This window comes from Hippocampus bargibanti, linkage group LG19 (genome assembly GCF_051943395.1).
Source record: "Hippocampus bargibanti isolate YZ-2025 linkage group LG19, ASM5194339v1, whole genome shotgun sequence".
Classification (NCBI taxonomy): domain Eukaryota; kingdom Metazoa; phylum Chordata; class Actinopteri; order Syngnathiformes; family Syngnathidae; genus Hippocampus; species Hippocampus bargibanti.
This window is the reverse complement of record NC_142752.1, coordinates 6125904-6153763: the sequence shown is the minus strand read 5'-3', so window position 1 is coordinate 6153763 and position 27860 is coordinate 6125904. Positions and strand designations below refer to the sequence as shown.

Sequence of the window (27860 nt, the reverse complement as noted above, 5' to 3'; positions counted from 1 at the left end):
GCTTCCTTGCAGCATTCCATCAACCTGGAAGAGGAAATATGGAATAACGACATCAGCGTCTGGTGTACTAAGTTTGAGGAAAAGGTTTCTTCAGCTTGAATTGTTCAGATGTTTCCTTCCTTATCTAAAGAGCTTCATCAGCTAACTAAAGTTATGCTGGTAACCCTGGTCCTATATCCCTAATGGACAGTGTATACATTGTAAAAATGAAGATTGTAAAGAGGGAAAATGTTTAAAAAAAACTATCAACATCACAGGGACAATGCTAGTGGGCCTCAATCTGCAGTACATCTGCACCTAAAAGCTAGCAACCACTCAATTGATGAAAGTGAGGTTAAAAATTTAGCTAAAGAAAATCAATGGCTTGAAAGAGGAGTAAAGCAAGCCATTTTTGCAAAACAGAAAAACCCTTCACTAAATTGCCATGGTGGTTTAAGGCTTAATTTAGACTGTCCTTACAACAGACTTCTTCGGCCGATACCACATAGGCATAGTCATGCAAATATGGTGAAATCAGAGCCAGGAATAGAAATATAGAGGAATCAGATTGGTTAATGAGGTGAAATCAGAGCCAGGGATAGAACAATAGAGGGAATCAGATTGAATAATGAGGTGAAATCAGAGCCAAGGATAAAACAATAGAGGTAATCAGATTGGCTGCAGGGAGTAGTCCACCGCTCCCTTAACCTTAGAGCAGGGACCTATCAAAGCAGGGGTCACCTCTGTCGATTAGGGATATAGAACCACGGTTACCAGCACAACTTTAGTACGCTGACGAAGCTCTTCGGATGAGGAGCGAAACGTCCGACACCTTCAAAGGAGTACAGATGACGGCTGAAGAAACATTTTCCTCAAACTTAGTATGCAACTACATCTGGATTTTGGTTTGTTATGTTGCCGCTTCCTCTCTTTCTTCACCCTTTGTGGAGTTGATACATACCCAGATTCCGATTTTCCGGAGTGCAGAAACTTCCGCAGGAGGGGATGTTGTTATGGAGAACAGCGACATGCTTTTTCCATTCATAAAAGGCGCTGACCTCGTTTTTTTTTTTTTTTTTTTTACTCACGTCTGATTTTGTAGGATGAAATAATCTTCTCTGTGTTCATTTCAGATTGTGATTTCTGCTATTCCAGCAGCCATCCATTAACGTCAGCTGAAGCGAGACCCACACCCTCCTCCCCTTCGCTGGCTGGGCGCGCATGCGCACGTCCTACCTTCCAGGGAGCTGTCCGCAGACGCTCGGTGCTGAAAGCTCTTTGGATCGGGAGCCATGGAGGAAGAACTGAAATGCCCGGTGTGCGGCTCCCTGTTCAAGGAACCGATGCTGCTTCCCTGCTCCCACAACGTTTGCCTGCCGTGCGCGCGTAACATCAGCGTACACACGCCGGACGGGGAGCCCGCCGCGGCCATGCAGCAGAGCCGCGCGTCGGCGGTCAGCTCGGACTACGACTACCTGGATGTGGACAAGATGAGCCTGTACAGCGAGACAGACAGCGGTTACGGCTCGTACACGCCGTGCCAGCTCAAATCGCCCAACGGCGTGCGGGTGTTCCCCGCCCCGCAGCCCCCCCAGCAGCAGCGGTTGTGCTCGCTCACCTGCCCGCTTTGCCATCGCAGCGTCTCCCTGGACGAGCGAGGGCTGCGCGGCTTGCCTCGCAACCGGCTCCTGGAGGCCATCGTGACGCGGTACAGGCAGAACCGCGCCGCCTCCGCCGCCACGGGGGCGGCCAAGTGTCAGCTGTGCGACCGCAACCCGGCGGACGCGGCGGTCATGTGCGAGCAATGCGACGTGTTTTACTGCAACGCCTGCCAGCAGCGGTGCCACCCGTCCCGCGGCCCGCTCGCCAAGCACCGCCTGGTCCCGCCGCCTCAGCTGCGGCCAGGCCAGGCGGCCCCCGGCGCAGTCGCGGGGCAGCCGCCGGCCACCGCGAGGAAGCCGGCGACGTGCGGCGAACACGAAGCGGAGAACTTCGTCATGTACTGCTGCAACTGCCGGGCGTCCGTGTGCGCAAAGTGCGCCGAGGACGGACGGCACGCCAAACACGACATCAAGCCCATCGCCCTCATGTGGAAGCAGCACAAGGTACACCGCATTGTTGAGACATCTTTTTTCATCTTTATAGCGACTATTTTATAGTCACAACCAGTATTTGATTTTTTTCAATATTAACCATTTGTCACTTTTACAATCTCATCCCCCTTCTGGTCTCTTTTTGTCTCTTCCTCATATTGGCCCCCTCCCCCAAGTAGAAGCACCTCATAAACGGGCCATAAAAATCCCATCAAAGGGACACTTGGATGGGGGTGGGGGGTGTCGGAGCTAAGTAATGACCATCATCTGAATAAGCTATGCACGGTTTTACAACGCTTCCACAGTAAATAAAGTCTCCGATTCTGAGGATAGACGGGTTGGAAGCAATTCCAGCACTTCGGGATGTTACGAGATGCGGTTACCATGGTAACAAGAGCAGAAGTGTTCCCGATAACGTTTCGGATTGGCAAGAACGAAGCAGGTCAACCTTACTCAGGGAGGGGGGGGCATCTCAGGCACACACTCCACTACTCTGTATGAACACAGGCACCTTGTTTTTGGATAGGGTAGGCTGCAGGCTTTGGAGTGCCTCGTTGTTAAGAGGGTGGAAGAGTGTGGTGGTTGGAATCAGTGTACAATAACTCAAGTCAATTCTCTCACTCGAGTGATGAATGTAGGTTAATGTGCACTTTGTCGCACTTCCTTCCTCTTATTCAGTGCCTACACAGCAAACACTGTGTGTGAGTGTGTGCGCGCGTGCGTGTGTGTGTGTGCGTTCGAATGTGCTTGTTTGCATGTTATAGCTGTAAGTCATTTGGAAAGGGTAGTCCCCCTAAGTGATGATCTGAGAAGTAGTCCCCAGAAAACAGGAATACGGGTATGCGTGTGTGTGTGTGTGTGTTTGTTTGTGCGCGCGTGCGTGTGTGTGTGCGTTCGAATGTGCTTGTTTGTATGTTATAGCTGTAAGTCATTTGGAAAGGGTAGTCCCCCTAAGTAATGATCTGAGAAGTAGTCCCCAGAAAACAGGAATACGGGTATGCGTGTGTGTGTGTGTGTGTTTGTTTGTGTGAGTGCGTGTGTTATAGCTGAGAGTCATTTGGAAAGGGTAGTCCCCGTAAGTGATGATCCAAAAAGTGGTCCCCAAAAAACATGAAAACATGTCTGTGTGTGTGTGTTATAGCTGTAAGTCATTTGGAAAGGGTAGTCCTCATAAGTGATGTTCAGAAAAATGGTCCCCAGAAAACCTGAAAATGTGTGTGTGTGTGTGTGTGCATGCATGTTTGTATTATAACTGTCATTTTAAGTGATGAGCCGAAAAGGTGTCCCCAGAAAACATGAATACGTGTGTGTGTGTGTGTGTGTGTCCACGTGTGTTATAGCTGTAAGTCATTTGGAAAGAGTAGTCCCCGTAAGTGATGATCTGAAAAAACGGTCCTCAGATAGCATGAAAACGCGTATGGGTGTGTATATCTGTATATATGTGTGTGTGTGGGTGGGTGCCTTTGTGTGTTTGGGGAAGAGCAACCCACTAAAAATAGCCCAGCGTGTGTATGATTTATTTTGGGTAACTGTACGACAGACCTCGTAGATGGAGATACCAGCAGCGGAACAATGAGCCGTGGGCGTTTCCACGGTTACGTGTTAACCGGAATTTGAGCTCCCTGAAAAGTTCTTTGGAGTTTTACCAAAGGGGACACGCACGGTAATCTGGGGTGGAACCGGCGCTTTTTGTGTGGATGTGGAGCATTTAAGGAGGAGAAGGGCAGCAAAGGATCGCGAGTCGAGGGCAGATGAGAGGAGGGCGACGACGAAGGGGCAGGGAGCAGATTGTTTTTGACCTTGCGCTAAAGCTGTAATGCAGCTGTCGCCGAGGAGGCAAAAAGCCACATTAAATCGAAATTGCGATGTGTGTTGACGGCTTATAGATTCACGTTTGGATTTATATTCTGGAAAATTGACTTTGGAATGACTGGGGAAAAAAAAAACAATTGAGGCGCAAATGGTTTAGCGAGACATCTTGGATGAGGGAATCATTTTGGACGAGATGTTAGAAGAGTGAAGTTAAGCCTGGGTTATCACGGAGAGTCTCTGCTGGACTTTTACTTTGAAAGGGAATGTACAATTTGATATTTTTTGCAATCATAATTTCTATTTTTTCCCCTTCCCTTTCGTTATTTATAGCTTGGTCCCTTATCCACTTCACTAACCCCGCAAAGCACAGCACGAGAACGACAACAACCCCAGCAGTATAATTTGTGATGTGTTCACCCAAACGGAAAGCAAAGGAGTACAAACATGCAAATGAGGAGAAATAATAAAATTGGCACAGGTTAGGGTTTTTAAAGCCCCCCCACCCCAACTATGGCGATTCCCCAGGCAGTTGGTTTGGGTCATTAAGGTCAAGCATTTGCGAAGGGCGTCGACAGCCTTTTGTTCCCCTCCGCATAGATTCATCCATTTTGGCTCGAGGATAACATTGGCACCTTTCCACTACTACCCAGACTTTGCTTCAAATTCCACAGACCAAGAAGCACGAAGAGGTCCAAAAAAAGGATATAGCATTTAACTCATTCACTGCCAGACACAAAATGTGCAAAAATGTGTCCACTCCAGTGCCAGGGTTTTTGTCATTTTCACTAGAATTCCAGGACCCACAGAATATTGAGTTTCAGGACTACATAAACATTCAATACAACGTTTAAAAACCTTAGATTTTCTTCTTTCATCAGAAAAAAAATTGTTAAATCTTACATTATATGGGTCTGGAGTTATATGAGCTTGAAATGAAGGCGGCTGTCCAAAATCCAATGCAATACATACAGTACATATTGGTTTATATTAAGTAAGTAAGTAAGTAAGTAAGTAAGTAAGTAAGTAAGTAAGTAAGTAAGTAAGTAAGATTTGTTTATATAGCACTTTTTACCACAAAGTGCTTCACAAAATTTAAAACAGTCATAATAAAAACAATGCACAAAAAAAGCATGAAAAGTACTCCAAATAACTCCCAATGATAAAACCTACACAACTTTCAATGTACATGTGAAAGAGAACGTACGGGAAATGTCAACTATCACGTTTGTTAGCATTGAATGCTAAGCTACAAGCCTACAGGCGGAGCTCACTGTCATATTATATACTTTAACATTAAACTGCCTCCTCATAGCGGTACTCAAGTAATCACATGTATAGTTGTCATGTTTTATTCATCATCGGACCCTCCTTACGTGCGTCCTTAATGCATCGCATCGATAATCCGCTCCACACGTGCATCCCCAGCCACACACACACACACACACACACACACATGTATAGAATAGGGTGGTCACCCTCCCCTCCCCCGTGCACGCCGGGATGACTTGATGAGTCACAAATCAAGTGCGCCCTTCGGCAACGCTCATCGCCGTGGAGACCATCTGGCCCACCAAACTGGCAGGGGCTCGCGTTGGATTGCGCGCCAAAAGGCTCTTTGCTAACGAGCGAAATGACGAATGGGGTGAAGGGCTTTCCTGTTTGTCGTCATCACTTTTGCCTGTTGTGGGGTGTGTTTGATTTATTCAATCAGGATACATGTTTTTTTTTTTAACTCATTCACTGCCATTCACAAATTTATTCGGGAATAGAAAATATGACGTAGAGCGCCATTCCCGAATTTGTTCGGGCTTTTTTTTTTTCATGCTTACATGCCGATAAAGCGCTGGTTAGACCTCTGGCAATGTTTTTCCCTTCCACGAGGGAGTAGCATTTGCCTTTTGTCCATGTTAGCGCTTTGTTGCACCTTCAGCTGTTGTTAAAGCACTATATAAACCAATATGTATGAATTGTATTTTGTATAGCCGCCCCCATTTCAACCTCATATAACTCGTAACCTATATAACGTAGGAATTAACTCTTTTTTTTGATGAAAGAGGAGAATGTAAGTTTTCTTACGCTGAATTGAACGTTTATGTCGTCCGAAAAAAATCAATATTCTCTGTGTTCTGGAATTTGAGAGAAAATGACAAAAACCCTGGCATTGGAGTTGCATTTTTGCACACCGTCTGGCAGTGAATGAGTTAATTTGAATGACTTTTTAAAATCCCTTTTCGAGCATCGACTGGCTGTCTATGTCATGTATGTACATACAGCGGAGCGAAGAACAAATATATAAATATATAATTGATGCCTATTATGAACGGGGAATTTAAAAAAAATACACATTTTATATTTATATAGATATTGCTGCCATCATGTGTTACACACTAAACATGGAAGCAGTAGATAGAGCTTTTTAGAAAATTACAATGAAAAATATAGACCATTTTACTCTGTCTCCTAATTATATAATTCCCATTGAGGTGTTCTGGCCTGTTAGTTTTACTCCCTTTCAACTATCTTTGTGACTGCTTTATTTCCTGTATATGATAGTTGTCCATGTTAAGTGCTTTGTTACAGCTTCAGCTGTTGTTAAAGTGCTATATAATAATAATATATATATATATATAATATAATATGTATTGTATTGGGTCATTGGCAGATTTTGCACAGCTCGCTTTGCATGTGTATCTACGACATGTGCCTGAAGCCAAATTCAACCAAATTCGAGTATTGTATCATTCGAGTCTTTTCCGTGTTGGTGCGCGTTTGTGTGGAGGAAGATGGAGCAGGTGGATGATGTGGGTGGCGCCACTGTGAACTTGATTTATCACCATTGAGGGCATGTGTGTGTGTGTGGGCTTGTTTCCCTTTGTTCTGTTTTTTTCTCAATGAGAAGCTCAACAACACCCCCCACCATCAAAAGAAGATGTATCTCGTTGTCTATCCAGCTATTCATCCATTATTGTATTTTGTTGTTTTTGTTTTTTTGCAGTGTCAACTCTCGCAGGCCCTCAACGGTGTTTCGGACAAAGCCAAAGACGCAAAAGAATTTCTGGTTCAACTCAAAAACATGCTGCAGCAAATTCAGGTAACAGTGCCATAAAATGTTATTTTTTTAGAGTATTTATGTAACCATAAAAAAAAAAGAATTGTGCTCGCAGCAGAGCGAACACGCCGACCTTGCTGTTGTCGAGCCCGGCATTAAATCAGCGAGGCGTCAAAAGTGTACGTCCTGTTTTGTCCGTGCGACATTTGCAATTTTCCTCTGTTGGATTCAACCCAGTCACGTGGCGGATTAAAACGAGTCATCTCAAGGTTAATTAGTCCCTTTTTGGTCGCGGGTAGGGGGGAAGGGAGGGAGGGAACGACCTCCTCTGTGACTGTGAGCTTCACTGTTATACTAAATACACATTTAATCCGCTTTTTTTACTCAATTTTTTGGGACAAGGAAAATCACCTGCATTACAAATGGTGGAAGGAGGATTTAGAGGACAACCGACGTCTCCGGACAAGTTGTGTCCATAATTTGTAAAATGGCTTCAAATGACTTCTACTGAGCGTATTTTACAAAGATTCCACCGCATATAGCCATATTTTACGTTTTAAGACTCACGCTGAATATTCAGGAAGTCTTGTTTTTGGTTTTTGAGTTGGTGACGAGTCCGTATGTGACGTCACTAAACTTGTTTGGTCTGGGGACCTCGTGTTGCACCCAAAAGCCGCCAGAAGGCCAGAAGAGGGCATCCAAGCGCCATATAAGGAATTTATCAGACTGTGGAAACGGAGGTGACCACAGGAGGTCGCCATTTTGTGCCTCTTTTTTTTTGGGTGAGAGATTTTCCCTCAATGTTGCCCCAAAATGGCACAAATAAATTATTTAATCGATTGCAAACATGTATGCTTTCCTCTTTAGAACTATTTGAATCATATTCATAACTGGATGTGTAATAAGAAAGCATATTCTCCGAATGTGAACCCATTGTTTTGATTCACAAGCAATGCAAGACGTCTTGGCGTGATGTCACAAACTGGGGGCGGGACTGAAAATGCCCAATTCGCAGCTCATTTTTTTTGCAGATTTTGGACACTTTGTCATTTTTATTGGTGTTTTGCATTTGACTAAAAATGTCATACTGCATCTCATATATTATACATATCATACTACTTATTTTATTTATTATTATTTATTATATATTTATTATTACGTATTTTAGATGCTGTAAATCGTTTTTCTGGTGTCAGTTAAAAAAGTGATGTCGGTTGCCCTTTAAATGTGTTACGCAATAAAAGCACTTTGCCTTCAATTAAAATAAACATTTTTTTCGATAAATCTATGAAAAAAATCTTTTAAAAACTATTACGCAGATTAGACATTTTAAGAGCCTTGTCACACAAAAAACGATGGAAGAAAGTTAAGATGTTTTTTTTTCTTTTTTGCCGAAATGTCACCTTTGAATGTCTCCATGTTGCTTTTGCATGACAAAGGAGAATGGCGTGGAGTTCGAGGCTTGCCTGGTGGCTCAGTGTGACTCGCTGATCGAGGCGCTGACCCGACAGAAAGCCAAACTCCTAACAAAAGTCACCAAGGAGAAGGAATACAAGCTGAAGGTAGGTTTATATATATATCCATATTTTTAAGTCTACTCATTCTACCGATTTGTCATAACCACTATACAAAATCAGATTGGATTGAATTAGCCTTTAGTAGTCTTGCAGTGGAGAAATTTAGCAGCAAAGTTATGAAAGGAAGAAAAAAAAGGAAAGAAAGAAGTAGAAAAACAAAATACAGGAGCTGCTGTAAAGGCAGCCACTCTCGTGACATCATTTTGAAGTAAAAAATAAATAAAATAACAAATATGACAGCACAAAGACTCAGTCATTCCATTTTAAGCATTTCCTGCGCCCTCTTTGTTGCATGAAGCAGTTCTACAAAAAAGAAGTGAAGATCAAAGCGTCCTTTTCACTAGTGGATCATGGACATCATGGTGGAATATGCACACCTGCTATGAGCTAAATGTTGAAAGCAAACACCAAGCTGTAGCATCCATTGACGAAAAGAGATTCTCACAAATCCTATCCCACGTGAATCCGCATCAATTCCAAGCCGCGACAGTTCTACAAACATAAATCGATAGCTTTCCGGCCGTAAAATCATGCACATTTCATTTTGTCAGTCCAATTCTTCCCATGAAAAGGTTTTCCTGCCCAAAGCGTCCAGCTGTTCTTCACACATAACTCCCACTAAAATCTCGCCACAGAACCGAGTCGCCGCTTCAGCGTTATATAACGACAACCCTTCCAGGCTGGAAAATCTATTCTCCCTGGATTATCTCCCCCCCCACAACAACACGCTCAAATCGACTTTGATCCCTTTGAAAGTTCCGCTTTTCAAAGAACTCTGGCCAAATTATTTTGGTGCCATCAAATTGCTAATTGGAGTTCCGTTTGAAAAGGCACGGCGTGATTGCCTCGGAGCCTCTTTCACGCCGCTCACAATTGTCCCCTGTTGACAGGTGAATAATCAAGCGTGATCTCATTAGCCGTCAAATTAACGCGCGTGACTTTGGCTAATTAACATCGCTTCTCATTTTTGGACAACAATCGTTTATGAGGCCATGAAAAAGATTGAAGTACTTTTCTCTCCTTTCTTTTTATCTTCAAGAAAACAGAAAAGAAATAAAACTCGGGTACAAGTGGATCAATTTGCTTAACGGCGCAGTCTTTACGAGAACACGGCTACCCTTCACAAATAATTAGCCTCAAAACACGCCTTAACTTCCCTTGACACCGAATAGGATTTACTATTTGATATGCACAAAATCTAATTTCCCTTCAGAGCAGAACCAGGCTTGCTTTTCGACCTCCCTCAACTCGATTAAAAGCGCTCGTTATAACGAGGTGCCCGTTGTCGTCCATCAGGTGGCGCGCGACCAGATCACCCATTGCACCATGAAGCTGCGACAGACCACGGGCATGATGGAGTATTGCCTGGAGGTGCTCAAGGAGAACGACCCCAGTGGCTTCCTCCAGGTAACAGCTGGAGAAAAAAAATCTACTGTAAATATCTCAGCAACTGCAATGATCACGCTGAGGATAAAGAATATGCGCATTGGGATGTTGTTGGTCTTCGCTGGTGTTTTAATAATAATAATAATAATAATAATAATAATAATAATACATTTCATTTACAAGCACCTTTCAAAACTCTCAAGGTCACTTTGGAAGTCTAGCAAGAGCGTAATGGCTATGCTAACAGTGACTGCTAATCACAAGAGTACTCGTCACAGTTTCTGCTTCATGAGACTCTTCAGACTATAAGAAACGGCTTTTTAAAACCACTTTCATATACAGGTAACATCCGACTTACGACCGAGTTCCGTTCCAACCAAACGGTCATAAGTCGAAATGGCTGTAAGTTGAAATCCATTCAAAATGTTGAAGACAGACTTGGAGGCTAAATGACTCGCAAACTCCTCCCCTCTGGTGCCATCACACGGTCGATTGCTGTGCGAGCGTGAGATGCTGGCTGGCTGGCCAAAATTGTCAAACAAGTTGCCGGCCTGCTAGCGCGTTGCAGTGCCAGGCGTATATTTTTCTTATTTTTAAATGGAGGTCGTGGTTGTAAATACCGGTGGTCGTAAATCGAGCTGGTCGTAAGTCGGATGTTACCTGTATATTCGCCGTACCGCATTATGAGGCACATAGAATATAAGCTGCTATAGTGGTTGTAGCTGCATTGTGCAACCACTAGATGGAGATACACAAATTGGAATACAATACAATACGGGTCTTGGAATTTGATCAAAAATGACAAGAACCCTGGCACTGGAGTGGACACATCTTTGCACCTCGTCTGGCGGTGAATGCGTTAATATTGATTGACAGCGCTGGTTGACATATCAACTTCACCCTTCGCTAGATTTCCGACGCTTTGATCAAGCGCGTGGCCTCGTCGCAGGACCAGTGGGTCAAAGGTAACCTGGAGGCCAAGGTGGGCCCTGAATTTCAACTCACGCTCAATACCGACATGCTTCTGCAGACCATCCTGCAGTTGGATTTTTGCCAGGGCAAAGGTACACACACACACAGAATCCGCTTGGTCTTTCAAATATTTCGTCCTTCTGACGTTTTTTTCGTATGACTTGACTGAACATTGCTTGGCATTAAAGTGACCAATCGCGTTATCCCCATCAACCTTTAAAAGCGCGACAGCCGACAGATCCGAAGATTCAAATGAACTCCTCCTAATGAACGGCGCCTCTATTCAAATTTCACTGGGATCGATTTGTTTAGAAAATGAGCGTGCATTGAATTCTGAATATTTCACGCCAGTGTGTGCATTATCCTCAAAAATGGTATTTACAGACGTGCAGGATGTCCCTTTATTGAAACAAATGCAACGACAGGCAACGGCCAGTGCTGAAGCTGATGCCGACGCACAAAGTGCAGGAGGTATTATTTCCATAGACTTGTTGTCTGTCCCCTTTCACCCCTCACCACCCCCCACCCTACACCCCTAAGCACTCCCGGTCTAGCCTGGTTAGAAACACCCACTCACGCATGGTTTGTTCCTTTCAAGCAAAGAAACAAAAATACAAAATAAAAGCTCCTCGGGTTGGCACTTCCCAGCGAAAAGAACCAATAGCACTAAAATTTATAGCCTCAAGTTGTTGTCTGTTTGCTTTTTAAATACAAATGAGAAATACAAACAAAAAGACAATTTTGTGGTTAAGAGGAAACAGAATCAGCCTTGGCTATAAATTTAAATTGGATATTTTTATCGAATGAATCTCGACGGGCATATTGTTTGTCTTGACTGCTGCCTCCCCCTCTCTCATTTCTTTTGAGAAAAAAATATATTTTTAGAAAATGGTAATTATGTTCAGCACTCACTTGAGGATACATGGGTGGGGGGGGGTAATTTTGATATTACTTTCTTTCAAATTTGGAAATTAGATTAGATTAGATGAGTCTTTATATGTCTCACAGTGGAGAAATTTACGTTTCACAGCAACAAAAAAAAAATATAGGAGCTGCTGTAAAGGCAGCCACTCTTGCGGCGCCAGCTTGAAGTCAAACGAAAAAAAAAAAACAAGTAATATGACAAGACAAAGACCTTCTTTGTTGCATGAAGTAGTTCTACATGAAAGAGGAGAGGATCAAAGCGTCCTTTTCACCAGTGGATCAGAGACGTACGTCATGGTGGAATGTGCACGTCTGCTACAAGCTAAATGTTGAAAGCAAACACGAAGCTAAAGCATCCCTTGACGAATGGAGATTGCCTCAAACTCCTATCCCATGTAAATCCGCTTCAATTCCAAGCAGCGACCGTTCCACGTACCGACTTCTAGCTAATGACCGATGCCACAAGTACTTTTTATACATCAAATTTCCAAAAGCACAATAACAGTTGATAAAATGTGGTTTTTTTTTCATCTATTGGCCATATTTAATGTGAAAATCAAGTTTGTGTTCCTCCTCTGCTCATTCCCAATGTTTCCCCTACGAATCAACCCAACTTGATTCCTCCAAGCAATGGAGTAATCCACTAGAGCCTCCTCGTTTGCGCACATCAGAACCAACCCGTTTGTCTCGAAATCGGAAATGCAATCAAATACAAATTAATCCCCCCCCCCCCTCCTCAGTGGTATCAGAACCCCCTGTGCCATCGGCTCCCCTCCTGCAGCTAGAGAAGTGCTGCAGCGGCAACAACAGCGCCACCCTGGCTTGGAGGGTCGCCGGGCCTCAAGCAGCGCCCATCGAGGGCTACATTCTAGAACTGGATGATGGCAACGGGGGACAGTACAGGGTTGGTGGACACGCTTGGTTGACATGTTTAATCTTTGTGGGGGATTTTATTTTATTTTTTTCATATTCAAAGGATCCAAGTTCATTCCTCTAACTGCTTGGCAATAAATAAAAATATAAAAAAGACAATATAGCCCCACCCTGGGTGAAAAACAACCTAACTCAGTTAACCCTGAACCCTTTTTTTATTTGCACAGGAGGTGTACGTGGGTAAAGAGACGGTGTGCACGGTTGACGGTCTCCACTTCAATAGTGTGTACAACACCAGAGTGAAGGCCTACAACGCCGTCGGCGTAGGGTCCTACAGCAAGACCGTGGTGCTCAAGACCTCAGATGGTATGCAACTTGGCGCTAACTACTTCCCACTGCACCTTTTCCAACACTCACGACGGCGCTTTCAAAACAACATGGCAGCTTTATTGTTTGCATACATATAGGTCAAACCTTACCGTGTTGTGGTAATATCGGGGTGGATCGCGTGAGGCTTTCATTAGATAATATAGCAAGACTGACATGCATGTATTCTTTATCCTCTCCCCCAGAAAAAAAGACAACTTATATTAACTCATTCAAGTCGATGTGAATAGTTTTTTTTTGGGAGGGGTGTCTTCAGCCCGAATTTAACTCATTCACTGCCAGACGATGTGCAAAAAAACGTGTCCACTACAGTGCCAGGGTTTTTGTCATTTTCGATTTTCGATTGCTGTCCATCGATTTTATTTGTGCACTCCGACGAATTTACTGTTGCACATCAGTTAAAAACAGCACGTTGGATTTCTCAAAGACCCCAAATGTGTCTCTGACGTTAGCGCCCGCAGTCCCAAATGTTCCGCCAGACATGTTGACTGACTCACGACATGCGCCAGACTTGGATTTTCACTCCTCCGCGCTTACGGCTGAAATCGAACGCGACACCGGTTGAGTCACCGGCGCTTAAATCACGACTAAGTCTTCCTCCGCAGTGGCTAATTTCACCTTTGACCCTACCTCGGCTCACCGGGATATTGTCCTGACCAACGAGAATCAGACGGTGTCGTGTAACAGTTACGACGACCGCGTGGTACTTGGGACGGCCGCTTTCTCCAAGGTGAGGTTTTTAACTCCCCTGTGGGAGAAGTTCTGAATTTATTTCTAGTGTTAAATACGTAGTCGTTTTTAAAAGTTTGAGCGATTTAGAACTTTCTTGGAGTCACAATTGCACATTGAATGCTGTCCATGGGCAAGGTCACCAAGGTCAAACACAACTATTACCGCAAAGGTTTTAATCCAGGGGTGTCAAAGTCATTTTTTTTGCCGCAGGCCACATTGTAGTTATGGTCTCCTCTTGAGGGCCGGTATGAATTTGGCGAAGCCATTAGAATGTTGAATACCACAACAAATTAATGAATCACTAGTTTTCAAACCTGAAGTCAAGAATAATGAGTGATATTGTGGTTTACATCCCAATATAGGAAATTTTGGTGACGATTTTAGAAAGAATCATGGAATTTCACAAGTTTGATTTGCTTTCGCGGGCCGAAAAAAATGATGTAGCGGGCCGGATTCTGCCCCCGGGCCTTGATTTTGACACCTGTGTTTTAATCCATGTAAAATAGCACAATTGTAACATTCTGAATGTTTTGAATCGTTCTAGTTTTCGCTATGTGGCATCTCGGAACAATTGGAGTATTGCGAAATCGAAAAGCGGAACCATTTTGTTTGACTGTGAAATTCTCATTGGAGTCAATCCGATACGACTCAATTCGAGAAGGGAGTCCTCGAGGGATATTTACATCACTCGCTTTGGCGTTAGGGCATCCACTATTGGGAGGTGTGCATTGATCGCTATGACAACCACCCAGACCCCGCATTTGGCATCGCTCGCATCAACACGGTCAAGGACATGATGCTGGGCAAGGATGACAAAGCCTGGGCCATGTATGTGGACAATAACCGCTCCTGGTTCATGCACAACAACTCGCACACCAACAGGTAGGGAACGGATCGATCCATGGGGTAAGGGTGGGGGGGGGGGGTCTAAACCAAAACTACAGAACTGGCGTGAGACCCTTAAGAGATTCACGCTCGGTTCTTTTGTGCAGGGCAGAGGGTGGCATCACTAAGGGCGCAACAGTGGGTATCCTCCTGGATCTGACCAAGCACACCCTGACGTTCTTCATCAACCAAGAACAACATGGACCGACGGCCTTTGAGAACCTGGATGGGGTCTTTGTACCTGCCGTTAGCCTCAACAGAAATGTCCAGGTGAAATTAATTACTTCCGAGTGGTGCCTCAGGCATCGGTGAACCCGCGGAAAAGTCACACAACTTATGGATTGTCTTATAATTGACTTGTCCGTCTCTTTCCAGGTGACCTTAGCGACGGGCCTGGAGGTGTCGAGGGTCCTGAAACAGTAGCTGACGGCACGCCACGTACACGCCAACGATGTCCGTTTCCTGCCACGTGATGACATATCGCAACCTTTATTTTCAATTTGGTTAGCTATGACGACGCTCGCTGTGTCCGAGATTTCTCAAACAGCTCAATTGGAAAGTGGATTGGAGCATTGAGTAACCTTTGCATTCCGTTTGCGCATGCTAATGGGGATGTAACTGGGCTCGGGGGTCTTTTCCCCCCTCAATAAAAGCATCGGTGATATACCGTATTTATTCAAGTATAACACGCAACATTTTCTACCTAAAAAAGAACTCTAAGTTTGGGTGCGCGTTATAAACGAGGCCTGGGAAAAAAAAATCTCATATATATTTAATGCTTTGTCCCTTCCAGGAGGGGGCAGCATTTCCATGGCTATACTCGCCCTTCAGTTTTGATTCTCCGAAAGACCGGATTACGCGCATTCCTTTTTCTTATTGTTGATTACCATTTCTTTAGCTACGCTTCATTTCCTTTACTCGCATCGCCCACCCTGAAACGTGAGTTAAGCATTGCTGTTTTGGACAATTACCAATATCCAGAGTTTCGATTCAGTGTTCTTCATATTTTAATTGATATACTGTTATCGGTTAGTCTGAGCCGAGAAAAAGTGAAACAACATTGTATACCGATTTTTAATTGCAAAATTAGGGGTGCGCGTTATACCCGAATAAATACGGTACCTACAAGGGGGTGAGGGGTGGGGTGAAGCAGACAAATTGGAAAGTACGATGACAAAAATTGAATATTTAATATGCAACGCTGAGAAAAAAAAATTGGGGGGGGGGGGGGGGGTCACCTCGTGGTAATTTTACAGCACATTCTCTTCAGCGTTGCCTTGAATCGATAAAGCGGATTTACGTGGGACAGGAGATGTGATACAATCTCTTTTTGTCAATGAATGCTACAGCTGCGTGGTTGCTTTCAACATTTAGCTTGGAGTAGACGTACACATTCCACCTACACGTCCCTGATCCACTGCTGAAAAGGACGCTTTGATCCTCTCCTCTTTCATCTCGAACTGCTTCATGAGAATGAATGACTGTGTCTTTGTGTTGTCATATTATTTGTTATTTTTTTTTTAACTTTATGTTACTTCCGGGTGGAGTGAACGCCGGTGCGTGTGGCTGCCGCTGCTCACGCACAAAAAAAAAAAATATCCTGTGAGTGTAAAGTGTCCTTGACAGTTTTGAAAGGCGCTTATAAATGAAATGTATTATTACTATTATTATGATTATTATTATTATTATTAAACGGCGGACAAAATGATCACTGTGACATGAAAGATAACACTGAGCCACTTTGCATCACAAATTTTCTCCTCAGTGAATTGAATAGCTTCGAGTTCAGATGAGCGTGTGTGTGAGACTTTGTCCGTAATCACAGCACGGATCAAATGGTCGGCGTTACGGACCGTCGCCCGGCAGTCCTGTCTGTCTGATAAAAAGGTGTAAATAACAAGGACTGAGCTCCTCAGACCATTTTGGAGACTAATGGAGGGTGGGATGGGGTCAAGCAAGTTTACAAAGTCCTCTTACTGTATCTCAAGCTATGTTGTAAATGGCCTCCTTGCATCATTTCTTGTTTAATGCCAACTGCTGTGAAATGTCGCCCTCCTGTGGCTACCGGAGAGATTACAGTCACCCAAATAACACGTTCAAATGATTCGATCCTTTACACAAGCATGGAATAATCATTCCAGACCAAAAATATTAGTTCAAAAGTCTTCCTAGACGAGTGGAATAATGTTTGTCATATTTCACTTACGGGAAATGGCCAAGATTATTAGATCCACGGCGCGCATTTTTAGCGATCGCCTCAGTCAAAGGGCTCAAGTGAGGGTTCCGATGTTTGCGAATAGAGCCCGACACAACTTCAAAAGGCTTCTGACTTACGGCGGCTGCTCTGTGTATGCGTCGTCGTGCGCGTCCCGCCCACCCATGAATGTCTTAAACTTTACATATTTATTTAAAGGACAACCGACGTCTCCAGACAAGTTGTGTCCATAATTTGTAAAATGGCTTCAAATGACTTCTACTGAGTGCATTTTAATCAGATTCCACCGCATATAGCTATATTTTACGTTTTAAGACTCGCGCTGATTATTCAGAAAGTTTTTGAGTTGGTGACGAGTCAGTACGTGACGTCACAAAAGGAACGCCCCTGACTGAAAAAAGACGCATTGTAGCGGTCCTTCCATCACGTCAATGTATTTTGCTGTACTTGTTTGGTCTGGGGACCTCGTGTTGCACCCAAAAAGCCGCCAGATGAGGGCGTCCAAGCTCCATATAAGGAATTTATCAGCCTGTGGAAACGGAGGTGGCCACTGGAGGTCGCCATTTTGTGTCTTTTCTTTTTGGGTGAGAGATTTTCCCCCAAAATTGCCTCAAAATGGCACATATAATTCTTTAATCGATTGCAAACATGTATGCTTTCGTCTTCAGAACTATTTGAATCATATTCATAACTGGATGTGGAACAAGAAACCATATTCTCCTAATCTGAAGCCATTGTTTCGATTCTCCAGCAATGCAAGACGTCTTGGCGTGACGTCACGAACTGGGGGCGGGACTTTCTGAAAATGCCCAATTCGCAGCTCAATTTTTTTGCAGATTTTGGAAGTCGTTTTTATTGGTGTTTTGCATTTGAATAAAAATATCATACTGCGTGTTTTGGGTCTTTTAGATGCTATAAAACGTTTTTCTGATGTCAGTTAAGAAACAAAAAAGTGACGTCGGTTGTCCTTTAAAACTACGGTTCAGTTACTTGTAGGATTGCATGTCTGGATATTTAAAATTATTACTTGAGCAAGTATGATAAAATGATCAAACATTTTCTTTTTTTTTGTACGTCACACTCCTCTTGAGTTTATTCCGCGTCTAAGGTGCTGCTGTTTCTATTTCAAGGTGTAAATACAAAGAGCTAAATTAGCATTTACTCCATTGTTACTATTTATTCATTCTCGGGAACTGAACCACTTCATTTAAAAACCCTGCTCCCCCCGCCAAGCTGTGAATGTTTTGTACGACTAAATGGTTTATATATGAGCATAAGACAAATTACACACGCAAACAATGTCTTCATGGTTGTTTATATTTAAAAAAGAAATGAAGATGAATAAATTATTTGTGATGAAATAAAGACAAAAAAAGCTGTGACACGTGTTTTTTTTGTACTGAGGGGTTCACCTCCTGATCGCAAAAATGCTACTGCACTAAATATTCATGTTAGAAGCTCAAGTGAGCTTTACTGATGTCATTACATGATGTTTTCAACTCTTCCGTTATACTTTTGCCGTCATTATTAAATCCGGAAATGTAAATCATTGGACTTTTAGGGTGTTCAGTTCTCATTGTTGATATTTCCCCTTTCTACGATCCACGCCAGATGCTCACCTGGTTTTAGGTAAAAAGCAGCAATTAAATGCAGAAGCTGCCTTTGTCTTCCCAGTTTGACGCCTTCCTTATTTCATGTGAAAAAGAACAGATCCTCCTGCAGCAGAAGCACACCAAAAATTAACACGTAAGCCTCTCTGGATGAGTGAGATGACCCTCGGTATGTTACCCACCTCATTTGCCTCGCACATTGGCTTTCATGGTCTGCATATCCTTGGGGCTGAGGATCAGAATCCCATCCTTGAAGCGGCCCACCTGACCGGTGGGTGCTGACGACGAGCTTGATGCTGTCGTCTTCTTGTTGGCCCTGCCGGAGGCGGAAACTCGCATTAGCGTCGTCTTTCGGCAATGTCATTTGGACATTTAAAAATTCAAATACACTCAAAAGTCATTATTTTTCACTTCAGGTTACATAATTAGTTCTTCATTAATTCATACCTATGCATGACTTGTTACTAGGCAGAACCTGCGCTACACAATTTGCAAATATACAACTTAATGTTTAAAAGGGACATAAGTCTTCTTGTGCCGGTCCCAAGCCCAGATAAATACAGAGGGTTGTGGCAGAAAGGGCATCAAACGTAAAAGCTTGGCCAAAACAAACATGTGGATCAAACCTATAAAGATGGAGGACACTGATTTGCTGTGGCGATCCCTTGAAGGGACAACCCGAAAGGAAAAGAAGAAGAATGTTAAAAAAAACACTTTATAATATCACCTTTTCTTTGCATTGGATTTGCCCTTATTAGTTTCGCCGTGGTGGAATTGACATTTCACAGCAGCAAAGTGATGAAAGGAAGAGGAAAGGAAGATTGGCTTTCTGGCTCGCTTTCTATTTGTCTTACTATTCTATTTGAGTTATTCCGGGTTGAGTGAACGCTGGCGCCTGTGGCTGCCGCTGCTCACCCACAGAAAAACTTATCCTGTGACTGTAAAGTGACCTTGAGAGTTTTGAAAGGCGCTTATAAATGAAATGGATTATTATTATTATTAAAATGTTCTTGTTTTTCCTCAAAAGCAACAACATTATATTACATTGGACATTTAAAAAAAATCCAATCGCTTGAAAGCAAACATCCTCATACCTTGGATTCCTCCTCTTTTTTCTCTGGTCCTACAAAATAAAACAGCAAGTTTTTAAATGTGTTTTTTTAGGGGTGGGGGGGGCATCTTGAGATTCCTACCTGCTGTCCTTTGTTTTTCACCGCTTCCTTTTTATCTTTGATTTGCTGCTGCAGCACCTTGTAGTTCAAAAAGTTTTTCTTGGCAGGCTACAAAGGCGTCAATAGTAAGACAAGAGACGGGTCATGTGGGAATCACCAGCGAGTTAATGTAACACAGAAGTTCTCCTACCCGTGCGCCCAACATAATGGCTCGCTCCCCCTCATAGACTCGCTGCTGCTCCTTTTTGTAGCCCGTGATGCCGAAGCGATGCACCTCCAGTCGAGCCTAATACAAACGATGACAATCAAACGTAAATTACAAAATAAAAAAAAAAACATCCCAAAGAAAAAGTCCCTTACCTTTTCAAAACTGACACCGTGTTGCGGAGCACTCTGCTTCTTCACAATCTCCAGTGGCTGGTGATGGAAAAAAAGATCAGCCGGAAAAAAACAGAGCACAGATTGTGAAGTATTCTTATTATTGTGTCCACTGTGGGGGGAAAGATGGAAGCCAAGAAACTTACACTTGTTTCAATGACAGTGGGCATTTGTGTGGTCTTCCTTTGTCTCTTGGCAGGGTCCTGGAATCTTACCACCTCCACTTGGCTGACCGGTTTTACTGTTGTGATAATAAGATGCATTGTATAAAACACGTGTGCGCTATTTGTTCTTGTGCATGAGCCGTGTGTTTTTTTTACTTTGATTGTGGTCAGTGACATCCAAGGACTCTTGTCCTCCACCTTGGTCTTCACCAAAGCTACAGACACGAGAAGTATCCTCAGGGATGTCTTTTTCCTCGCTTGTTTTTTGCTTTTTCTTCTTTTTTCTTTTACCAACTCCACCCCCTGCATCGACACGAACAAAAGAACATATCATAGTTTGGTTTAAACCAATTTTGTGCATCATCATTTGTGAACTTATCAAGTATTCATGTTATTTTGTGTGTGAGCATGTCGTTCTGAACTCAGCGCTTACAAGCGAGCTACTTAGCTATACATACCAAAATCGTATAACGAATCCAAAACTTGTTCCAGAAAAGCACAATCCTCGTTAACATTTCCGTTGTTTTCGGGCTTCATTTTAAAAAGATTGATTCAAAGTTTAAAACAAAAAGATAGTTGTAGTTTGTCGTTGAAGAGGTCTTTCCCATGTAGCACGCGTGGTTTGGTATGGTGCGGTATGGTCATTCTCGGGCACCGTAGTTGCGTGTCAAAATTGCCGGAAGAGGTAGCTAACGCCCATGCAAAGTTTCTCTTCTGGAACCTGACATCGCCTGTTTCTTATCATTTGAACGGCTTATAAAATCGATCAACGCCTAGGTGGATGCAGCGTGGCTCCTCGCGTGAGGGAGGATGACATCAAACTCTGCTTTCACGGTAATTATACGATTCGATGATCGTGGACGTGAAGCTCATTCTATGTGTGACATTTGACATTTCACTTTATTCTCCATTTAGCAACCCACGGGACTGTCTGTGTCAGTCATACTCTAACACTCAAGGTCAAAAATACAATCGACTGAGTAACGATTGCCTGTTAAATTATTTTTTTCCGTTGTGAAAACCTATATTGATACAATATTTTAAACTGAAGTAAAAGTAGACTGATGTATATTTATTTTAGGTTTCAATTGACACTCCACGGGGTTTGTATTTTTAAACCAACCATAAAAATCTGGAGAGAATGCATTCCATTTTGACAGTGACGATATTGCACAACATGCACATGTATTAGAAGACATGTTTTTGTACTCCCTGCATAATACTCACTCGGTTGTGTTGATGGGAGCTGTCTTCGTCATTGGAGGTAATACTATGAGGGAGGAGTAATGCATAAAAAAACCCTCAGATTCGTTTTTATTTCCTGCGTTCTGTTTTGTAGCGCAGAGATCCAATGCTAAAAAAGCGAGATGACTTCGAGGACATATTGGAGGAACGCCGGAACTCCAGTGACATCCGATTTGCTGCCAAGTGCTTCATGCCTGTCCTCTATAAAGACTTGACACCGTGCACGCCGGACAAGCTCAAGAATGATGCACTACACTCGGATCCCGTTAAATATGTCATCCATCAGGTAGATATTTACATTTCTGAACTGGATTATGGATGTCGCTGAGCAATACAGCCTGAATATAAAACACCTGACATATTTTCATAAAAATAAAAATCCTCATTTTAATTCTTTCTGTCTTCTTTCATGTTGAAACATCAAACAAGTATCTTGATGTATTATACATCCCTTAAATATGAATGAATCCTATCCTTAATTTTCTCCAAGGTTGCCAAGGAGACAGGCAAAGCATTGGATGACGTCCGGACAGAGGCAGAGGCAATCTTAGACGAGATGGCTCACCGTCTGCAGCTCAGCACGGTTCGATTTTTCGCCTTCACACTCAGCAAGGTGTTCAAGACCTTATTCCGGAGTGTCAGCGTGAACGAGGATGGCATCCAGCGAGTGAGAACATTCGAATCAACAGGCCGGCATCAGCCTCCCAAAAAATTCATTTTCAGACTCTACTTTTAAACCAACGTACCACTGTGATGATAATAATAACGGTATTTTAATGGTCAGCTCCAGCAGGCTATCCAAGAGCACCCGGTGGTTCTCCTCCCGAGCCACCGCAGCTACATGGACTTCCTGCTCATGTCCTACATCCTCTATACGTACGACTTGGCCCTGCCCGTCATCGCTGCTGGCATGGGTATGTTGTAATTGGTGACACAAGGCCTCTTCGAGTAAACAATTTACACGTTCTTTGTGTTTTTTTTCACCGGCATAAGACTTTATGGGGATGAAATTTGTCGGCGAGATGTTGCGGATGTCCGGCGCTTTCTTCATCCGACGCTCATTTGGTGGTGATAGATTATACTGGGCCGTCTTTTCCGAGTATGTCAAGACCATTGTCAAAGTAAGGGAAAATGTGATTATTATCCATTTTTTTCAATTGCACATCAATAGATTCTTTTTCAAAAATATTCAACGATTGGCATTGTATTTTTCAGAATGGCTACGCTCCCGTTGAGTTTTTCCTGGAGGGCACGCGAAGTCGAACGGCCAAATCCTTAACGCCAAAGTTGGGTAAGAAAACGATGAAACGGAGCAGAAAAAATGAAGTCATAGTTACCAAACATTTCCAAACACATGGCGTGCGTTCTCGGCAAGGTTTATTGAACATCGTGATGGAGCCTTTCCTCAAGGGTGAGGTGTTCGATGTGTCCTTGGTGCCGGTCAGCATCAGTTATGAGAGGATCTTGGAGGAGGCGCTCTACGCCCGGGAGCTTCTCGGCGTTCCCAAGCCTAAAGAGTCCACATCGGTGAGCTCACATTTAACAAATTGTTGAAATACTGTATGAGTGAATGAAGAAATTCAAGTCAAAAATATTTTTTAAAATTTAAATTAGGTCAAACAACTCACCTGTTATGGTCAGATGTTATGGCGAAGGAATAGGAAGATGTTTTTAGAGAAATACCGCCCTCCAGTGGCACATCTTACGCATTGCATGATCCAAATTTTCTTCTAAGAAACATTGCAAGTCAAAAACATCTCCTTGACTTATACCTTTTGTGCCAGGGTCTCTTTAAAGCCAGGAAGATCTTGCGGGAGGACTACGGTAGCATCCATGTATACTTCGGTCAACCTGTATCGGTCAGGAGTTTAGCCAACGGCCACGTGGACCGCTGTCAGTTTAATCTGACGCCCAGGTAACAAAAACGAGGAACGTCACAAAATGATGATGTAGTTTAAAACACAGATTTTTTTTCACTATTCAGACACATATTTTTATTTTGAATTTAATTATTTCTTTCTTTAAAGACACATTCCGGCAAGGCCCAGAGAGGAGACGGTGCACTTTGTGAATAGCACCGCCTACAGGCTGGTGAGGACGCAGGAGGAGAACTCGGTACTGAGGCCTTGGGTCCTCCTGGCGACTGTGCTGCTGCAGAAGCACGACGCTCCGATGACGCTGGATGAGCTAACCGGACGAGTGGTGTGGCTGCGGGACCTTTTCCGGCAGTACGGAGCCTTCCTCCATTGGCCTGGTACAGTGCGGTGCATTGTTGTCATGGTGACAATGACCTGATTCATAAGCACACAACACACAAAAACACAACCAAAAAAGTGGATAACACACATACAACAAATATAACACAAAGAGTGCCTCGTTGTTGGCCATGAACCCATGTACTCTTTTCTGCGTGTGTCAGATTTAATTTGACCATCTTTGTGTGAATTTCAATATCCAGACCAAATGCATCCATCTGAGGTGGTGTCCTCCAGCCTCGCCCTGCACGGAGGTCTGGTGGAGGTCTCCGAGGGGCGGGTTCACCTGGGACAAGGTTTGTTTGGGACCGGTGTCAACTAATGTATTGGGAGACTACTCCGAAATCAATGTTTTCATCAATCAGGAGTTGGACTTGAAATCTGTAAAGTGAGCTTTTTTGCAATATCACTGGTATACATGCCCCATTTTCATCACTCCTTGTAGTTGAACTGTGTCCCAATACATTTTTACTAACTATACATATTTTTGTGACATACAGTGATACCTCGGTTTACGAACGCTTTAGCTAACGAACTTTTTACCTTACGAACATTAAATTCGCGAGAATATAATCTTAGCATACAAACTAGTTTTCAGTTTTCACAATGGCTGGCGGACTAGTTTTCGGCGGAAGAACACCAATCCACACGGCCGAACAACGCCACCGTGGCTGCAGGACTACTTTTCCACACACACACTTTCTTTGAGTGCAGGCGTGGTTTGTTATCAAGTGGTGTACTTGTGCTATTATGGGACCAAAAAAGACCCCACCACAGGCCAGTGTTAAGGCTAAGAGGACACAAAAGAAAATTACGATCGAGCAGAAGAAGGTGATCGTCGAAAAACACGATCGAGGTGTGCATTTGTGTGACTTAGCCTCCCAGTACCAATATGCTAAGTGTGTGGCTAAGGGTGTTTCTGTATTGTCTAAGCAACGGTGTCAGGCAATAGAAGAGGTTGAAAAACTTGTTGATTTGGATTAATGAAAAGCAGCTAGTGGGGGACAGTGCATGAGGGTATTGTCGCAGAGAAAGCACGGGAACTTCACTCTGATATCATCAAGAGGCAACTACGCCAATGACCATCACAAAGGTAAATAAACCGACTTTATTATATAGTACAGTTTATTTCTTTAATTACAATCGACCAGCACATTTATTATACATAAAATAAGGTATATTTTGTGTAGTTTTAAGGCTTATTTAGCATAAAACTATGTTTTATGGGGAACTGGGAATGGATTATTCTAATTTTTAATGGTTTCCTATGGGAAATTAATGTTTGGAAGACACACTTTTCACCTTACACACACTTTCTGGGAACCAATTAAGTTCGTAAGTTGAGGTATCACTATATAAATTGAATATAGGTTCACTATTTGTTATGACACAGCAGGATCAGACGATGTGGCCTCCTCCCCGGAAGAGCATCTCCTGAGCCGGGCAGTGCCAGTGCTCTCTTGCGCCTCCTACAGGAACCAGGCCGTACATGTTTACCTACGACCGGCACTGCTTGCCTTGGCTGTCCGTGCCACGTCTTCGGCGCGAAAAGGTGAGTCGCAATTAGCATGAGACTGTTGTCATATGAATATGATTTGATATTTGCTTGCCTTGTGTTATTACAGTGGAGGTTTTCGACTGCTTCAGATTCCTGAGGAACGTCTTCTCGAATGAGTTCATCCTGTGTCCGGGAGCTACTGTACAGGTCAGCACCACTGATGAAGATGGCTTATTTATTTATTTAGTTAGTTAGTTATTTATTTGTAAAAATAATTGTTTTCTCACATTTGTGCTGATAAGGATTTCGAAGAGGCTTGTTACCTGCTGGAAAAGACCGGAGCATTGCAGGTCACCCAGCATGACGTGGGGGTGACAAAACGGGGGCACAAGACCCTGGACTTCCTCACGGGTGTGCTGGAGCCCTTCCTGCAAGGATACTTGGTGAGCGACTGTTGGCGTACGAGCTCTGAAATTAAAAGTAATGATCAATTAAGAATCAGTATAATACATTTTATTCAAGATTTAAATATAAAAGTACTCAAATCAATTTCACATTAAACAAGATACACACATTTTGTTTATTATCGTCTTCCTAAATTTCTAATCAAAAATATAATTTATAAAAATAAATCTGATTAAAAACTGAATTAAAATGCCACCTGTAGTGTTTAAGTTGTTGAAAAAAATATCTAAAAACGTACTTCAAATAAAATGTGAATTTATATCATTAAAAAAAATCTATTGGGATTTACAAGACAAATTATATGTACAATAATATATCAATATTTTATCAAAAACTAAACAATTCCAAAGAATAACTAACAAAATAAATAAAATATAGTAAGATATGAATTAAAGTTCTATGAAAAATTAGATTCATGAAAAATGTAACTTAAAATAAATAAATAAAATAAAAAATGAAAAAAAGAACAAAATTAAATGGTGTTTTATGTCAAGTGTTGCTTTTTTGTTTTTTCTGAAATTTTCCCATTCCATTTGTGTGTGCAGGTAGTTTGTCGTTTCCTTTTGGAGGAGTCTGCTGAGGCGCTCACGCAAAAGTCGTTTATCCCTGCTGTCCGTCAGTTTATCATCAAACATTTGCTGGCAGGTTGGTTTGGTTTGCATTTAATCGAATATATGTTGATGTGTTATGACATGTTAAACATCGCCATATTTTGTTGTAATGTAGGGAGGCTGACCCACTTGGAGGTACTGTCATCCGACCTGCAGAAAAACGCTCTGGCTGCTCTGCTCAGACTGGGTGCCGTGCGAAGGTGCGTCATTTTTCAAAACGTGTCACAACTTGAAACAAGAAAAATAATTACAGTAGTTTTTACCGTAGTTTTAAAAGATAAAAATAGAAATGTAATTGTAAAACTACATCGTCCCCTGCTGGTCGGAGTGCGACATTGCACACCACTACACTGCTATACATTTTCTTCGTTGTCTTTAAATCATGATGGAGATTTATTTCACAATGATTAAATTAACACGACGGCTGGCGGTTATTTACATTTCAAATGCAGGCACTGTTGCAAATCTAATCAGGTTAGGTGGTTAGCTGTCAGCTAACCACCAGGGGGCTAACACACGGTAAAGATTCTTAAGATATGTAAATGACTGTATTCTGTGGTCAATTAGAAATGTGGGTGTAAATTAGATTTTTTAATTTTAAATCGTTTGTTTTAAACTAATCATCAGTTTGTTTGTCCAATTTGTCACCATTTTTTTTCGCATAAATATACTTTGGCTTGTTCCCTCAGAGCACAGCAGGACAGTCTGAGAGTCAACATAGTGAAACTCCAATCCGTGGAAGATACTTTAGGTGAGATAAAAAAGTCGGGTAGCATTCAAAGAAGCCGTGAAAAGAAACTAACGACTCACCTTTTATGCAGAAGGGAAGCTCCAGCCTCCGAACGTTGCCGCGGCTCGCCTCTGATGCCGTCAAACTTTCACCAAAGCCGACTTTGGACTTAAGCGTGCCATCCAAACGAGTTGAACTTGAATTCCTGAAATGTGGGATTGTTTTTTTTTTTGGTAGACTAACAACTTCCGCGCTGGGGTCATGTTTACAATAGCATATATTCAACTCTGCCCTTGTGTGCCAATAAAGTCGAAAAACGTTGGTTTTTCAACTGCAGAAAATCCACATAAGTGTGGATTTACCTCAAGAACTAAAACGCAAACATCCGCACATCTCTCTTTTCCAGTCATATTGTTTTATTCCGCATTTCACTAATGTGCGTGTGTGTGTGTGTGTGTTTGGCGAATGTAAGAATTAAAGTCTTTACACAAGTGGTGAGCTGAGCTTGGATATAAAATGATAACACCTTAAAATGTTCGATGAGTTATGCAATACAAAATAAATGATCATTTATTAGATGGGACAAACTATATCTGTCCACTAGGGGACACACTTACCTAATTTTTAGCATCGCTTGCTCACAATCAGACTGTGATTTCGCTTCCTTAAAACCTGCTGGGATACTTTAGGAGTTTAAAGTTCATGTACAGGTATTATAAATATTGTTTTTGAAATAAAAAAATATTTGAAATAGACATTTTAAAATATTTGTTTTCTTGAAAATGTTCATAGGATGTGACCTTTTGAATACATTTTTTTAACAAATTAAAAAGGTCAAGCCATACATA

General features: G+C 42.6%; 3 protein-coding genes and 1 long non-coding RNA gene across 7 annotated transcripts; 2 read left to right on the top strand and 2 right to left on the bottom strand.

The window, feature by feature from the left end:
• Positions 1–546: 546 nt before the first annotated feature.
• trim67 (tripartite motif containing 67) lies at positions 547–18034 on the top strand. 3 transcript variants are annotated; one of them, XM_089021550.1, is made up of 12 exons: positions 547–2084; positions 6880–6975; positions 8373–8495; positions 9807–9917; positions 10807–10960; positions 11253–11339; positions 12533–12696; positions 12893–13031; positions 13658–13782; positions 14488–14666; positions 14777–14939; positions 15045–18034. In XM_089021550.1, the coding sequence occupies exons 1-12, from the start codon at positions 1272–1274 to the stop codon at positions 15090–15092; spliced, it is 2202 nt and encodes a 733-aa protein (XP_088877676.1). In that variant the 5' UTR covers positions 547–1271; the 3' UTR covers positions 15093–18034. The 3 variants fall into 3 exon arrangements, with proteins under 3 accessions (XP_088877676.1, XP_088877678.1, XP_088877677.1); XM_089021552.1 differs by having other exon boundaries at positions 10807–11022; positions 11189–11339; XM_089021551.1 differs by lacking the exon at positions 11253–11339.
• A 149-nt stretch (positions 18035–18183) lies between these two features.
• fsaf1 (40S small subunit processome assembly factor 1) lies at positions 18184–20859 on the bottom strand. The gene is made up of 9 exons (XM_089021555.1): positions 20667–20859; positions 20365–20511; positions 20191–20285; positions 20027–20083; positions 19857–19952; positions 19688–19774; positions 19589–19617; positions 18677–18810; positions 18184–18600 (listed from the first exon to the last, which is right to left on the bottom strand). Exons 1-8 carry the CDS (start codon positions 20743–20745, stop codon positions 18678–18680), a joined length of 723 nt encoding a protein of 240 aa, XP_088877681.1. The 5' UTR covers positions 20746–20859; the 3' UTR covers positions 18184–18600; position 18677.
• Positions 20860–20882: 23 nt separating this feature from the next.
• gnpat (glyceronephosphate O-acyltransferase) lies at positions 20883–27856 on the top strand. 2 transcript variants are annotated; one of them, XM_089021554.1, is made up of 17 exons: positions 20883–21042; positions 21548–21739; positions 21944–22120; positions 22238–22367; positions 22447–22574; positions 22669–22744; positions 22829–22980; positions 23238–23368; positions 23481–23707; positions 23912–24004; positions 25105–25260; positions 25334–25413; positions 25509–25649; positions 26217–26316; positions 26398–26482; positions 26972–27033; positions 27104–27856. In XM_089021554.1, the coding sequence occupies exons 1-17, from the start codon at positions 21019–21021 to the stop codon at positions 27145–27147; spliced, it is 1998 nt and encodes a 665-aa protein (XP_088877680.1). In that variant the 5' UTR covers positions 20883–21018; the 3' UTR covers positions 27148–27856. The 2 variants fall into 2 exon arrangements, with proteins under 2 accessions (XP_088877680.1, XP_088877679.1); XM_089021553.1 differs by having other exon boundaries at positions 25102–25260.
• On the bottom strand, positions 23610–27222 carry LOC148883762 (uncharacterized). The gene is made up of 4 exons (XR_016118388.1): positions 27093–27222; positions 25530–25674; positions 25319–25436; positions 23610–23744 (listed from the first exon to the last, which is right to left on the bottom strand). It is a non-coding gene; the product is annotated as an uncharacterized LOC148883762 (long non-coding RNA).
• Positions 27857–27860: the final 4 nt, after the last annotated feature.